Source organism: Cephus cinctus, unplaced genomic scaffold (assembly GCF_000341935.2).
Source record: "Cephus cinctus unplaced genomic scaffold, Ccin1 Ccin1_scaffold0215, whole genome shotgun sequence".
NCBI classification, from domain to species: Eukaryota; Metazoa; Arthropoda; class Insecta; order Hymenoptera; family Cephidae; genus Cephus; species Cephus cinctus.
In genome coordinates this window covers 2,072,262-2,089,188 of record NW_014332933.1, presented here as the reverse complement: position 1 = coordinate 2,089,188, position 16,927 = coordinate 2,072,262, and the positions used below count along the sequence as shown (strand labels likewise).

The 16,927-nt window shown below is 44.3% G+C and overlaps 1 protein-coding gene across 10 annotated transcripts in view; it reads left to right on the top strand.

Moving 5' to 3' along the window:
* Positions 1-16,927, top strand: part of LOC107265309 (actin cytoskeleton-regulatory complex protein PAN1) — a 43,633-nt gene that overhangs the window by 20,091 nt on the left and 6,615 nt on the right. For 4 of the 10 annotated variants that reach the window (XM_015734637.2, XM_025082509.1, XM_025082512.1 and 1 more), the window contains one exon: positions 15,566-16,867. In XM_015734637.2, coding sequence (XP_015590123.1) covers positions 15,566-16,867 — 1,302 coding nt within the window. Of the gene's footprint in view, positions 1-95; positions 160-3,475; positions 3,544-15,359; positions 15,489-15,565; positions 16,868-16,927 lie in introns of those variants that run through there. The other 6 variants (XM_015734638.2, XM_025082510.1, XM_015734639.2 and 3 more) reach the window with 5 other exon arrangements.

The window sequence follows — 16,927 nt, the reverse complement described above, 5'->3', positions numbered from 1 at the left end:
AGCCCTGCATTTCGGTATGCCGAGTCCCCATGGGAGCGATCAGGCTTTATTTCGTTCTCTGTAAATCGGCCTTGATTGTCATTCATTATTTTGCAGGTCGTCGGGGCTTCTCGTTAGGCGCACAAAGGAATGGGGAAATTACGTCGATTCTATGCTCACGTAAGCAAGCAGACACGGGAAGTGATATAAATAGTTGAGACGTCGCGGTAAACAGCTGATTCGTATGATAATTGTATCGACACGCTTACGGTCGCTGCGATGTAAACAAATTGAGCTGTCGAGCGACCAAGAGTTGACTTCTAGTCGGAGAAAATATTATTTTACTTTTATATCGGAATTACTTATTACTTCGTTCACTCCATTTTTTTTTTCTTTTTTTTTCGTCCTTAATTATTTTCACTCGTTCCCTGCGTGTTGTTCAAGGATACCGTAGTCGACTTCGTGTTCTACAATGTAAACCAGCCGTAAGGATAGTTTGAGTTACCATGCTCTTTCCTCGTATAGTTGCAATAACATAAGCTGTATATCTATATCGAGTACACGTAGTCACAATACGTCTATATATGGTAACGTGCTACAATCTTCGAAGTTTGCTAATTATTGTTTATACCACGTTTCTTGCTGCACGTTAGGAATATCGATCCACGTAATACTCCGAGTGTACAAATACCTCGGGCGATCGATCGATACTCGACGTACATAAATCGTTGCTCCTGTATTGGTCCCCAAGGAAGGGACGAGTCTCGATATTTTTAGGGGATTATTCGAAATTCATAAATCTTGAAAATTTTCGTGGACGAATCCGATGTAGAAGCTCGTGACGGCACTTCCAGCTTTCAAATTCTTCCCAACGTTGGTCATATGGAATTTTGCGTTTCCAGCCTGGAAGGTATCGAACGACGACGACGCCCGACGTCGACGATGGGCACCGACTGGCACCTCCCCGTAAAGCCCGCCGCCTCCGATCATTATTCAATTACGTTTCCCTTTCTCGGTAAACATTTTTCTTTTTTCTTTTCATCCAATGCCGCTCATTGCAAAATCGTTGCAACTATTTCCATTAGTCGTTGATGGTCTCGTAACTAATTTACTTTTTACAATAAAATCCGTACTCGAGCCAGCGCACTGATTACGCTTTGTAAAGCGTACCTTTTACATGGTACCGTACAAAAAATTGCCTAGCCGCAACTGGCAATTCTGTCCGGTAATTTCTACAGGCCCGTGATGCTTACGCGTACATTACGTGTATACCGAGGGATGATGTATTCCGAAATGGATTGTGGGAAATTTCAAAGTTTCCGGGATCAACTCGGACGCTTGTTTTTTCGTGTCACAATGAAGAAACGTTAAGAGGGAGCTGTTGCGTAATACGTGTGTCAGTACCGCGTCCGGTTAAACTCGCGTGTAATTGGATAGTAATGCCAAAATAATAATAATTTAAGGCAATCGGGGCCAACCGACACAGGACGTCGCTCTTACTGCGTGAAACGTGCCCATCGTGTATACATCTCCTGTACGGACTGCGTACAGTCTGCAGATGTAATTTCCGACAGTCGGCAGGGGAAACGCTAGTTGTCCAGACATCCAAAATATATAGATATATATATATATAGATATATAGATATAACAGCCGTGAACAACCGTGCTTAACGATACTTAGAGCTAACGACGACTGCGAATCGCAAAACTTAACCGATGGGCGCACATCCCGCGTCCTCGTTTTCTCTCTCGTCCACCGTCCGAGTGGACATTCGATAATCGTTAAGTGTGCCGCGCAGACATCCAGGATGCGTTTAAATATATTTTTGATCGACGCGAAAGTGGCAAAATAATAATGGCGAAATGAATGACGCGTCAAGGACGTTGACGAAAAATCTCGAAAACATCCTGTGTCAGGGATCTCTCTACCGGTTGACTGGTTTCATGGGTTTTTAACACTGTTACCGGTGCACCCTACTTCGTCTCTCACTTTCCAAGGAAGTACCGTATAACGGGTGTCATTCTTTCAGGGAGCCTATACGTAGATTTACTCGCGGCTTTGCCTCGCGACAGGCCATAAAGACCGGTACTCGCAATCAACGACATCCTGCGACCTCGTTTTCACCAGGGACCTCGCCCCATCTTCATCTTCGGCAATATAACAGTTTGTCCTGATGGCTCCGTCGGTACTTCCGGCACATGAATATTCGCATACAGGGTGCATATGCAGATTGTAGGATTTACGATTTATAGTAATTTTTTGTGGTAATTACAAAAATTCACTGTTTTTTTCTTCGACTAGTTCTGCGATTCATGCGAGTTAACGTGGGGTATATTTTTTTTTTTTTTTTTTTTTTTTTTTTTTTTTTTTTTTTTTTTTTTTTTTTTTTTTTTTTTTTTTTTTTTTTTTGGTTTTTCTTACAAAACATAAATCCATTACTGGCTTATCTCTGGCACTCTAACAAGCACCGATATGATTACCGTAGTTCAGTGCAGCGTCATTCGTTACTGTCTCGTGCAGAAGATATGCAGTATGCACGGTTAACGTTCACGTTTACGCATATCAGACTCTAATAGGTCTTCAGGGCTTTATGGGTATTGATGAATGATCAGATTCATATACGTGCATATATTATTCGTCGGCAAATAGATATAAAGTCCAGAAATGTCGCAAACGAATAATTAAAATTATTTATCGTCAGTCAGTTCGTTATCCAAGATGTGATTTTGAAATTCGATTTCCCACGTGAAATAAAACAATGAAAATAATATTTCATGTATTTGCAGATATATGTATTATTTTGAAAAAATTTCGTACATTTTTGACCGCCCGTTAGTATCCGTATATCGCGTTAACAGCAGGAATGTAAAAAGTCACGTGAAAAACAGAAGGATCAGAAACACGGAAATTTCGTAAAGTTTTTCAACCGAGAATAGAGACGGAGCCAGACGCTTTGCTGTATAGAAGGCAAATAAAAGGATACCTATAGATATTCAAATATTCCGTAAACATCCCAGTCAAGGTCTCTTCATCGCTAAACAAAGAGTTATTAAAAGTTGAATTAAGCGCTCGGTGTGGTACAAGCTTAAACGAGACTTCACTGTCAGGTCTGTATACATTTTTTCCGGCCCCCCGAGGCTAAGTAATTATTGCATATAAACGCGCCCGATCGAGTCTCGTTGCGTCGGATGAAGGAAGAAGCTAAATGAAAATATTTCAGATGACAATATAGACACTGCCGGTCAGAGTCAATTTGCAAGGGACAAATCGTCGGCATCCCTGATTATTGATCTCGGTTTTTTTTTTCTTCTATTTTGCTCGCGATTTATTCCCAATGAATTTTTTTAATCCAACCCCTCCAGTCGAACGTCAGAATTCCTGAGCGAATGTTTGATCGATATGAGAAACCTGCCTCGTACACGGAACTCTCGTTCTTCGAAGCTCCAGCCACGCCGAGGTACGAAAATTATTTCGATCGTTTTAGGTTATGTCGGCTTCGATATGTCTTGCGAGGGTACAAGGATCACGGAAACGGTCCGTATAACCTGCTTACGGGCTCGAAGGTTGGTACACGTTACTCTTAATGTAATACCTTACGATTAGCATCTAGCGACTAGATACGCACGATCGATCGATAGAGTTCAAGGTTATTTTCGAGGGCCTTGAACCTAACCTCATCCAGTGAGTTTAGTCCAGTCGTTTCTCGGCCGAGTAAAATTCCATCGGAGCTTACGGCTGGATCGGTTCTCCGCGTACGTATTTCTTTCTTTCGAACGTATAACCAGACCGAGGGATTCGTAACCGAGATTTAGGTTTGGCCATTGGTAGCTCGAGGCGAGCCGAGTCTATTAATAGACGCACTTAGGATCACAATTAGAAATTCGAAAGGTTCGTGCCAGTTAAGTTGCCGAATTTTTTTTTTTATATTTATCATTATTTCGATCGACTTCGCTCGTTGAGGATGCTACTCATTTCTTCTTTACATAAAATTTGTTTTTTTTTTCCGTCACGTGGTCGTGTCCTAGCATATGCGTCCGGGTCTTTTTAAACATCCTGTATATATGCACCGCGACCCCCACGTGCACTCCGTAACTGTATACGCAGCAAGAAGGAAAAAGCGTGAAGAATTAGCACGAACTAACCTTAGAGTCCGTATTGCAAGTGAGTTTGTATTTTTGAGTTATTTCAGGCTATTGCGCAATTTCTCTTAATTTCGTACGCCGCATTTAAACGCCTTTGCTTTTTTTTTTTATTTGCCACGGACGTTCTCGTTTGGTATTGCGACACCGGAGACCCACGTGCGAGAAAATGCACTAGGGCATTTTGAACACCGGATGCCCTTTTACCTGCTTATATTTCTGGCAGCCAGCATTCGCTGGTCACCTGAGAAAGGCTTGTTGTGTTGACTGTCGCAAATATTGACCGTACCACGTGGCTACAGCTAGTCTCAGTATCGACAGTCCACTCGAAAATTTTTCGAGGCTTTGCTGGACTTGCCAAATTCCTCGCGACACCGCATGATCATGATTCTCCGTTATTGGGCCAGTTCGATATCTCCTGTCTTATCTTTGCCCATTGCTTCGTCCCTTTCCGACAACCGGCTGAAACGAGCTGGCAAAATGCTCGGGGGGAGGTCACGGGGGTGTGGCCGTATATAGGTATCTCGGCTCCACCCTGAGCTTTGAAAACCATCGCGAGACCTACCTGCACTTTGCGATAATTAACTCGGGACCCTATCGTGTCCCTTAATGTTTCGTGTAGACCTACATTCCAGAAATTCGTGCCAAACGCTCTTCCCGGTGTCGGAGGAGTTTGACTGTAATTTCAAAAGATAATTCTACCTCCCTCGCAGTACAGGTAAATTCAAAGAGCATCGTCCAACGATACGACTTCCGACGTTCTTAATACGTGAATCCATATATTTACGTTTGATCTTGAACGCTTTATCACTCGTGTCATTCGAAATGACCAGGCGTTGCCCAGTTAGAGGGCAATGCTTACCTTTACACGTGCTTACCTTTAAGCACGTATCTTTATGACTTATCGGGATTATTGAAATGTTATTACACGTCACGACTGTACGTGTACGTCACGTATTAAAATTTATGAGCGTTGTGCATAATAATAATTATGTATAAATCGACAATTGACTCGGGACAATAATTCAGTGAATTTATATCGCAGCTCCGCTTGTACTCGGTACTGTAGTTCCGTAGAGCGATAAAGAAAAATCGATCGAACCAGGCTGGCCATTGTCTACGAAACCATCTGGCCGATTCGTACTGTAGTACTTGATATCGATTTTTCTTTCAATGCTCTTTCTATACGTCAGATTCGTCAGGATTAAACTTAAAAAGTGAGACACGATGTCTGTCGTCACTAAAATCTCGATGTCGTATTTAATAAAATGTAAGGGGATTGCGAATCGGGATCACGGCTGAGTAACGGGTCCATGGCCGCTAGGTGGACACGAACGTGACGAAGAATAAAGAGAGAGAGAGACAGCTGCTCTTCGTATCTCCTTATATCGAGACAGCCACCGATAAATTACGTAAGAGGACCTGACAGTCGTGCGTTATGCAAACACTTGGGGAGCAGCCAATCAGGTCTTCGATCATTCGAATGAGATTTGAATTTGGCGCCGCGACGTCTCAGGTAAATTGAGAGCTAAATTGGAAATTTAAAAAAATTTCAGTCGAACAATACGCTACTATGGGATTTTCAATCTTTTATGGATTGCTAAAAAAATATATGGCTTTCTCCTTTAATCGATCCCATGATCGACTTGCGTGACGTCATGCTGCTCCGGACGAACATTTGCCGGATAGATTTGCCCGAGATTACATCTCCTATATTTCCACCCACGTGTTCCGCCACGTGACTTGTGTGAATTCGTCCTATACACGTATATAGATATGAGGCCGAAACACGAAGAACCGTAAAAGTACATTGGGCTCTGTTTCGTGAGTCTTGTATCTATGCGTTGAGTCAGAGAATAATAATCGTATACGGGAATGGATTAATTTCTTATCCGAGCCTGACCAATGCATTTCCACCTGTTGCGTGGTTGTACACGTAATCGGGCCTGACGTTATAACCCGGGAGAGAGACGGCTTCGTAGGAATCGAATAAAATTTTCTTTTCGTCTCAGTCTCGCGGTCTGCCGTTTCTGCAGAATTCTAGATACCAGCGGGGGTCAGAACTGTTACTTTAACTGTTAGGTTTATCTGCTCGGTAGAAAATGTAATTGCACTGCTACACCGTACGGCATGTACGTACGTACGTACGTAATGGACTCTGTATATTGCGTAAGGGAGTAGCAGACTACCGGACTGTACCCTTTATGCACCTTATGCTCACTCGGCAGTCAGCTGTTTGTTACCCGCATGTTAAACTCTGACTAGGGTCTGACAAGGGTTCACTGATTGATACGAGAACTAGCCGTGAAATTCATATCTCGTTCCTATGGCGAAGTCAAGATTTTTGAAAATATTTTTTTTACAATACCCTACGTCACTTGGTACGAGACTGTTTTCGAAGTATGGCCGTCACACGATATTGAGTCGATATATGCTATTGTTTTACGACAATAATCGGGATATTACATTGAACTCGAAATCGAGCTTGCTTTATTATCATCCGTGACGTCAGCTGCGACAAGTAAATTTTACTCGTAAACTGTGCAATTACGCTGCACGTGCCGCGAGATACTCCGCCACGTAACCTAACTGCGTTGTATTGGCAGCGCTGCTATAACGATATCTGGTATATCTTCATCAAGCGATATTAGTCGCGTTCTCACGTAGCTACGTTACTTCGATCCGTCTCCTGTTATCCGTAAAGTTATTTTCACCTTTCGAACTTCTGATTTTTTTCGCCATAGAGGTCATTATCGTTGACCTGTGCGAAGGGACTATGTTTTTTTCGATATATGAAACAGGAGCGCGTTATCAGTAATTTTGAATCGACCATAGGTCCAAATTTGTCATAACTCTCGAATCCTTTGCAACTGTTGTCCAGATGAATATCCAATTACGGAATGACGACCTTACAATTTGTCTCTGTCACGTGGACCCGTAAGGCTTTTAGTAAGCCTCGTAAGCATACACGCGATTGTCGGTGCGAGGTATCGATTCATGCAGGAAAGAGGAAAGAAACCGCGTGACTTTTATCGCTACTACCCTGTCGCCATAAAGTCTTCGACGCTTCATGGAAACATTACTAGTTTCGCTATTCCCTCGGGTCTCTCAGCCGCCCTCAATTTAGCCCCGAAGGTACCAAGGCGTCTGCATGGTAGATACGACTGGCTGCGCCTTGCGCGAAATTAGTCTCATTTCCCCCAGTCCTGCGTCCATCTCTCGCTCTCCCGTGCACCTTATTTTCGTAACGAGCATTCGATCGGAGGTGCGCCAGTGGTCAAATGGCAGCGGTCAAGGTCTCGAGCATACTGGGTTCCTCGACCTCAGCCGAAGCCTGGGATTCTGAATCGTGAATGTCAGAGGTCTAGTTCAAACCTGAGAAAGTGCCAACGCTGACCTTTACACCGATCGCTGTACTTACGGAGGTCATCCGCAGTAAGAAAATTTTACTCTGTATTCCTCATCCGTAATCTGGACCGTCATCTTGGTACAGTGTTGCCACTCTTGTGACTTTTAACTTTATCAGGTGTAATTAATGGGTAACGTACGCAATCGTAATTAATTAGTTTTGTGAAATTCCCATGGACCGTGTGCGGATGCTGCGCCCGTTGAGACTGGGCTCCTACCTCGTTTTCCTATTCCCACCGTAGGCGATCTCTCGGAAGCCTCCTTTATTCTTTTACACACTCGTTCACTCACTCGCTCGTACGTTGGACACTCCAACAGTATTTTCACTTTGTCCTCGTATCCCTCTTGCCATTTCTCTACGGTGGTTAGGTGCGCTAACGCATGTAGTCATCTCGAAATCATATGGTTTTTCGAGGAATAAACTAGCTGCACGAGGAAGGCAAATCCTTATAACGTTGGTCGTGGTTATCGGATGCGGGCAAAGTGGGGAAAGGTTGCCCACGCGAGATCTCACGACCTTCTTGGCAAGAATCGGCAATTTTCTTTCTCGACTCGTTGCCTGCCTGAGCCTCCAGGGCGTCTGTGATGATGATTGACGAATGACGTGGATCGCGATCTCGCGCCATCACACCTACTCCCGTGGGTGCAGTCGCGGAACTTTGTATAAACGTGAAGTATCTCGGAGGAATACATTGGAATTGATTTTTTTTCGAATAATTTAAAAAAAAATTTTTTATCCTTATTTTCAAAAGTTACATAATTTTTGTTGTTGATCGATAAATTCGATCTTTAATTTTTTTTCTTTTTTACAACGCGTCGCTGTAATCGCTTCAAGGAGAGCCTCGCAGTTGTACTTTACTTGGGCCAAGTGCCCGATCGCTCGAGTCATACGGAGAAAGTTAAATTTCGTTCTACAATCGGCGAAGACATTCAGTTGTCTATCCGATGAAATGTAGCAGAAATCTTCTCGGTCTTTCAATCGCGTCCCGCTCGTGCGCATTAGGCGTAACGATCATCGAGTGAAAAGTATTCTCGGGTGATTCAGGGAAATTGTAGTAGTAGTAACACGATATTATCGTACCCTCTGATAATCGGGTCCGTTCATCCGGAAAATTTAAAGCCGGCTCCCCCACTCCTCGGCGCCACGTCAAGTTTCTATTCGTCTTATCGACGCCCGTCGAATTGGGTTACGGTTACTATAAAGGAAACCACCGAAGGAAAAGTCGACCTCGATCGAAACGATTTTACTCGATGCACTTTAAGCTACCGCAACGCATACGTCAATACCAGCAGGGAAATGAAAATGTGCCAGGACGAACCGTCGTGTCGATAAGTAAATTAACAAAAGACCCCTCAGTCGTTGATCGTCATGAAAATTTGTTAAACTCGCGTCAAAGTATTTTTTAAATCACGTGACATCATGCTGGCGCCCACATATTGCCTATGGAGTGCATAACACGACTGGAAGGACGTGCCCGTGGACGGACGTCAATTCCCATTAAAATCGACTTGGCAGTTTTTGATAAAAAGAAAAAAAAAAAATCGATGCCATTCGATACGCTCATGTAATTTCACACGATACCGAGCACCGCGAGGGAAGAGTGAAATCGGGCGATTCGATTGACCGGAAAATTCGGGTTACGTAACCAATCGCGTATGGTAGCCAGGGCTATTCGGTGCAACGAAGAAATTGCCTCTGACCAGGAGTTTACAGAGCCGTGATCCTATTTATAGTAGCGGCGCTCTTACGTGCAGTTAACAAACGCAAGAAGTCAGTCGAAGTGCCCGACGGGGAAACACGTGGAGAGGGAAGGCAGGGGTGAAGGAACTTCAGGGATATAGACTCTTAGGAAATCCCCGCGTTCCCCATTGTCCGGTACAAGGTTACCGTCGGCGAGTCTCGAGTACCCATATACGTACGTGCGGGTTAGGTTAGATTTTCATAGACCAGAAGGAAGAAGAAACGGCCCGTTCAAACGTCGTTCATTAATGGTGCAACGAAATATCACGTCTCTTTGAAACGTTAAATAACATTGTCATTTTTCACCTCAGTCCAAGACCTTGCCGTGTACCGACGACTATCAGAGCCAGACGTTACGCGTCATTAGTACTAAATCATCGAAAGTTCCCCCGGGACAGAAGTAAAATGGAACAGAAGAAACTCGAGTGGCGTACGTGTCAGCGTGTTGTACCGTATCGCCCACACGGGCATTCGCTCCGGTGGGTTCGCCCAGCCTGTCCTGCGAGCCTTGATGCATTTACGTGTGCCCTTGAGAGACTCGAGGCCGTGTTCCACCTTGTAGAGCCGGCATAAACTTCTCCGAGAATATAACCTACCGCTAAATCCCTTTCTCAACGGGCATTGATAACCGCGCAGGGAATAGTCTTCGACGCGCATCGTACGAGAAGGATCGAATCTACGTAGCTTAGCTCGTTTATACGGATCGTAAATTTATAGCAGGACTCGACGTACCCGTACGATCATCCGAATGGTATAGACGTAGAAAATCGGTACTCTCGTTTTACTTTGTCGTACTGCAACGCTATAGTGTCGTTATAAGGATACGCGTACGCGGAGGCGGACAGGATTCTATATACAAGATACAGTTCGGTTCGCTTACCTCGGCGTGGGCACGTCGCTCCTTATAAGCCTGACACCCGCGCACGTGCAGCATCCTCCGTGGCATCATTATGCAGAATGATCTACTGCACTGGCTGGACATGGGCTGCTATCTATTCTTGTGTGGAATGAGACGGAGATGGAAAAAGAATCATTGACGATCATTCAGTCCTGCGTGAATCATCGCCTTGTACAGTGTATATGTATATACTGCTGGCTGTGACGTACCAGTGGGCTACCGGCTCAGGAACTGGATAGGCTTTCGCAATTCTTACGACAGAGGGAGACACCTCCGAGCCACCGCGTCACGGTCGGTGCACGGCTGTGTTTACGTGACGTGTGTAGAGAAGGTGATCGTCGATGCGTAACGATTTCGTACTCTACCTGGAACGAGACGGAGGGATTCTCTGTCGTAGAGCCACTGCCAGACGGTAGCAAGAAATTAAACGATCGAACGATCACTCTTGTTGAGGTTAAGGAACGTTTAGCGGCGGAGTGTACATACGCAGCAGGCTGTGTATATTAGTAGGATATATGAGACGTCCAATAAAGCTGGAACCAGAGCGAAGAATCGAAATAAGATCTATTGAAAAATTAAGAGCTAATCGAGTGCCCAAATTCGAATCTTGGAGCTCCTAATTTCGCAGTAGATTTTATTTGGATTTTCCACTGTGGCGGTTACACATTTTTTGAGCCGCCACGGGTATCGGAAATTATTGAAATCCCAGTAATTTTTTAATAAAATATTATTCGACCTGGACAGAGATTTTCTGGTATTAACCTAAACTGGAGACTGCACTTGGTATGGTTTTTTTTTTGCATTGTTCAGACAATTGTACTGGTTCTTACCCTGGCTTGTGAATTATCCTGAAATACGAATTTACTACGGCAGACTTATTTAGCAAGAGACCCGTTCGTGTGAACTGGGCTTTATCACGGCTGGTATGATTCATCGTTCTCGTGGACAAAGCTGGGACTGGATTCTCCATTGCGCTCCTATTATACTCGGTGCCTGTATTGCAACGTACAATACATACTAGAAAATTGTACACACGACCTCAGGTGGCTTTAAAGATAACAAGAAAGGCTTGTGAAAAGATTATTATTTGCATTTTTTTTTTTTTTCATCATACGGGTACCAACTATCCGGTATGTGTATATCGACAGGACTGCCTGCTAACATCGGATACCCATGTTGTTTCTCTGATTTTAAAATGAATCAATCGAATCGATCAATTAATCGATACACAGTCTACGACTCATCGTTTATGATCGAGTTGTCGTTCGATTAAAGAACATCGAGTCTATAAATCAATCCTGATGGCTCATTGGCGTCATTGTCACTGATCCACTGGTTGTGATTTATAAAGGAACTCTCTTAGAATCGAAATTATTTATCAAGGGGAAGTCACGTACGCTGCACTTTTCGTGTCCATAAATCCAATTAATAATCGATGGAAAATATTCTACCTTCGTTCCTCTGTATACATCGATATACACGGTACAACTATCGACATAGTAAATCATAACTCGGCACGATTCAAAGCGTCGCGTATGACCCAGTACAAGGTATACGCATGCGCAGACGGAGCTCTGAGGTATTTAAACTGGTAGAACGTCCAAAGGAATCATCGAGTGATTTACGACAGTCGCGATTCACTACAGGTAACCCGTTCGTTGTAACAAGTACACTTTGCAGCAATCCTATGGACATTTCCCGGACGCGGATATTGTTTTTGTCGAATATTCTGGAAATTACAAATAAATCCTACAGACATCCACGCTCGAGTGATATTCGATCGTGAAATTATTTTGAGGGACGTTTAAGACTTCCCAAGGTCTTGACGGACGTCGGAGTCAACCTCGTGGACTTTGCTGAACGCTTGATGCTCCATAAATAGAGACTGACTACGGGCTAGAGGAACACAGGGAGTCCCAAATGATGACTGACGACTGGCGACCCGATATCTTGCACTCCACTAATAGTCATCGGAGACATTTTAAAGATACTTTCGATCTTTTCGGATAGTCACGGAGTTACGTAATCGGGAGTTACAACAGCAGGAAGTTAGGCGGTGGGGAGGTCTCTCGTTCCTTTTACTTTGGCTCCATTCCTGATTCTGGCCGACTACGAGAATTCGACGACAGATCCAGCCGTCAGTCTGATCTTTCGTAATGTTTGGTCCATTCAAATCTTTAAAACGTGCATGACGTGTCAATTGCCTTGTACTTTTCTTTATTACTTTGATCTTCGTGATCGGTGTCTACGCAATGATTTTTTTTCTTTTTTTTTTTCATTACTTAAGATCCATCGATCTTCTTTATCAGTGGTCCAGTGTTGCGTCTAATTTTTTCTAATACCTTTTATCATTGCACGATGAACAAGTGCCGGATTTACGACGACCCGAAATGCAATGGGAATGCGATACCAGCGACCTCTTTCTCAACGCTAATAGTCAACACTGGGACTTTCTTGCGAGAGAGGATCGACGATCGACGGACGACCGCGATCTTCGAATCTTTTCATCTCGTGGGATGCGCACGATCGGGAGACTTCAGGGATGTCCTGATTCTCGTCGCGGTTCAAGCATCTATAAGTGTACTTCGAAGAAGTGGAACTAGCGCTTCAATAATATTTCACATTAGTGCTTCAAGTTGAGTCGCTACAGTCTGATTTTTTTTTTAGCATATCATTCTCAACAATATTTTGATGGGATCAATAGGTTAGGTTAGAATATCGCATATAGTTCGGATCCAAGGCCAATGTTGGCACTCTTTAAGCAATTTATTTACGAGCTCTTTTTTCTTTTTTCTTTTATTTTCCTACACGGCGGCACTTTGAAAGCTGTTTGGTACCTAACCTAACAGCATCCCAAGAGCACTCTTGTGCTGCCTGGTTTCAATTGCGAATAAGGACAATATATGCTTACTTCGTGCAGAGAGAGGGCGAGAGAGAGAGAGAGTGAAAAAAGAAGATATGCGTATTCTTTGGAACTATTAAAACGTAAAAGAGAAAAAAAGAGGTAGAAGATCAAGAGAAATGAAATCAATGATACTTGAGAAATAATTAGGTAATTATGTATTTTGTAAAAGTAGCATTTCCAATGGCACAACTTTATTCTATGGACTTTTACAATTTTCTGTTCTAATCACTTCCTGCCGGAAGTAAGAATTAGTAATTTTTTAATATAATTCGATTACGACTTCGTTAATACTAACAACCCAGTATACTCGGTTCTAGCTAGTAGTCTCGATAAATTTCATTAATTTCCAACTGATCAAAGCCAATTACTGGCGCCACGGTTACGACACTTACAAGGCAAAAGAAACAATCAGCAAATTACATTCCAGCAATTAATACTGTAACTCTGAAAATTTCAATCGGCATGTATATTTGAAATGTACGAAAGTACCGGCTGGGCGATTTTCTAATTTCCTAAATTGCTGCACGATTATCGCTAACGCGTTCCCGCAATTAAACTTTCATTCGCGATGATTTAGGGCCCAGCGAAATTGCACGATTTCATTACGTCCCGTTGACCTGTGACCCGGTACACATATATATACCGGTTGAATTTTTAGCGAATCACCCAGCCATGCCAGCTGCCAGCTCACGGAAATACTTTCTGTTGCACTCGTATACGTTATACTGCGTTATTATACGAGCTAAATTATTGCTGGCAAGTTCGTAAGATTCCTCCAAGTTTCTGCTACCATGTAATTTGATTATTATTCATATATATATATATATATATATATATATATATATATATATATATATTTTTTCTTTTCAACCTCTCCTACTTGTATTACGAAGCCACGTAGATACGAGAGTAACTCCGTTTTCTCTCACTTTCCCATTTAATCGCTTGACCGGACGAATAACCCCGCATAGAACCAGACATGCCTGTGATTTTTTATGGTCGCACACGTCACGCCGAGAAGCCATTAAAAACGTGTAACATGACGGAAATGACTTGGTATATCCGGTTATAAACGAAATTGAGGATTTCGCGGACGTCCTGCTTCCACTATTTTTTATTTTAATCCCCCGCGCTCTTTTACGTATCGTGCATACACGTTGCTCTCGAACGCGGTGCGAATAGGAATTACCTGGCTAAGGAATACCAATTGGCCAATTGCCCTGTCTCGGACGCAATCGTGACCTTTTACGCTTAATCGTAATTAGCCGATTACCAGTAGATAATTAATAGCCGTCCACGGTAACATTGTCGGGGACGCGTGGATGAATTAACCATGTTAGTCGGAATTATTTTTCTATCCTCGTTACTGATTGCGGTTCGCTACGTGATTCACGAGAGTCTGTGGTTTTACATGCGGAACACTTGGAATAATTATTCTTGATTTATACGTAATAGACGTCGCTACGATTCGTCGTCCTTGTGCGATTAATTGCGCGTGACGTATCAAGAAATTCGGAACAAAGCCACACGCACGACTCTAGTCCGATCCAACTCGTGCCATTGTAGTGTACGATCCTGCGTACTTGCCGGAGAAGAAATTGAGTCATAATGAACTGCCTGAAATTGCACTTTCGAATGCAATAAATTGTCCGTACTGAAGAATTTCTAGACGGGTTTTTGGGTGGGGATAACCAGATGAGCGAAACTGACGGAGCGTAGACGTAGAAAATAATGTATAGATACAGGCGTAATATGTACTACCTAATCTGCATACGTGCGTATATATTCGTCACTGTATAGATATACTAGGATACGCAAGCATACGTGCATACACAGTGACCGTATATTATTTTCACGCAAGAAAGTTCTTGGTTTCACCTCGTGACTTTGGTCGTTACACGTGTGCACGTAGCCAGACGTATGGATGGCTATGTACGTATTTCCTCGCGAGACGCAATTGTACGAACATCCGAGGAACGAGACTTCCCGTAAGTTGGCTCAATTCTTTTGGAAATGTCTTTTGGTAAAGTTCAGCAATCAACGAAGCCGCGTACGACCGTCACAGTGCGACTAATTCAACGTGGCTCTCGAGAGTATATTTTTATCGTTGCGAAATTTTGGCTGGTTGATATAAAACACATTAGACTTCCCGAACGACAGTTATCGTGCAGGATTAATTCGAAATGGTCGATAAGATTGGTGCTTCCAAGTTATCGTGATACCCGAGTCAGCGGTTCTTTCGCCGTGGACATTTATTCGTTGAATTAACGTGAAACAATGCATAGTACTGGAGATAATGATATTGTATATAATTTTGTTAAATCGTACGACAGTTGTTGATATGCTCGTTGTATGTTCGGCGGTAGTACAGGAATTAATTATTTTTCGGATTAGTCACATGTTTGCCGTGGGAAAAAGTATAATTGATTTTTATGTAACGTTGTGTCGGTCGGTCGATTGAAATGAAGATTAGCACTTTCTTCTGTGATTTCAGCAGTGCAACAGTGGGTCGACGGAAGGCGTCGTGGTGAGCGGAGGTGGTGGCATGGACTGCATGCCCCTGCGACCTGGACCGTTTCAGTACCTGATCAGCGAGCAGGCAAAGTCCCTGGTTGCCCTACAGGAGCTACAGAATGAGGTCGGCGCCCTCCTCGAGTTCCGGGATCTCGTCATCGAGACGTTCCCAAACCTCCGGCACAAGATGGCCGCGTCGGCGTCCGCGTCCGCGTCCGTTTCCGCTTCCGTGATGGCCTCCTCCCAGAGCTCGCACATTCCATTGCCGCTCTCGAGTCCATCCTCGCGGAGGATCAGCGAATGGGAGCCAGGGAAGGTCAGGAGACGCGTGCCAAGGGAAGCGGAGCCGTCGTCCTCGTTACCGAGGAGTCGCAGCAACTCCCACAGCGGCGGCAACAAGAACAGCGCCACCGTCCAGGACTCGGGCTTCAGCACGGAGACCTCCTCGAAGGACAGCGCCTCCACGGCGATTCCACGGCCACCCAGTCCGCGACCAGTCCTGGACGAGGCCGAGGACGAGCTCTGGAACCTGCTGGACGTCATACACAGGAAGGGAATAAGACTGCGGGAGGAGGTCGAGTGTCTTCAGGGTAGGCTGGAGAGCGTCGCCCCGGAGGAGCTGGAGATCTCGACGGATGTCCTGGAGGCTGTGAAAAAGGTCACGCGACCTGGCGCAACGACAGGTGAGAGCGTCGGGAGTATCGTTGACGAGGATGCTCAGGTCGAGGTGCTGCGACGGGAGAAGGAGCAGCTTTTGGATAAGGTAGCCGAATTGGAGGCTGAAACGATATCGAGTCGCGCACGGGCGCAGGAGCTGCAGTCGGAGTTGGCTGATCTCTCGGCGATCAGAAATGGCTTGGAGGATCGTCTGCGTGCTGGTCTTGACTCCAAGACGGAGATTCATGTTCCTGGACCTCAGAGGATACAGCCCGTGGCTCCTACGCTCCTGTCTTCGCCCAAGGGTAGCGTGAACATACGGAGTAAATCGTCTGCCTTCGCCTCTGTCGTCTCTAGTAAAGCTCACAAGAGTAGATTTAGGACCAGGACCATTGAGAAAAATGTGCTTGCTACTCTCGCGCAGCCTAATGATCTTGATGTCGATCTTGAGGCCAGTGTCAACGAGAGGAGAGCAAGACTGGGTGCACTTGATTCCGTATTGGTGTCTCCTAAGAGAGTCACTCACGTGAAAGATGTTGACTCTACGAAAATCGCGGCCATCTTGCGGGAGCATTCGCCTTTGGAACTTCAAAGACACCTCATCACTGCAACCGTCCATAATCAGGTAGGGTTTCGAAATTCTATTCCTTCGCCTTTTTGCCTTCCTGAAATACACTTGTCTGGG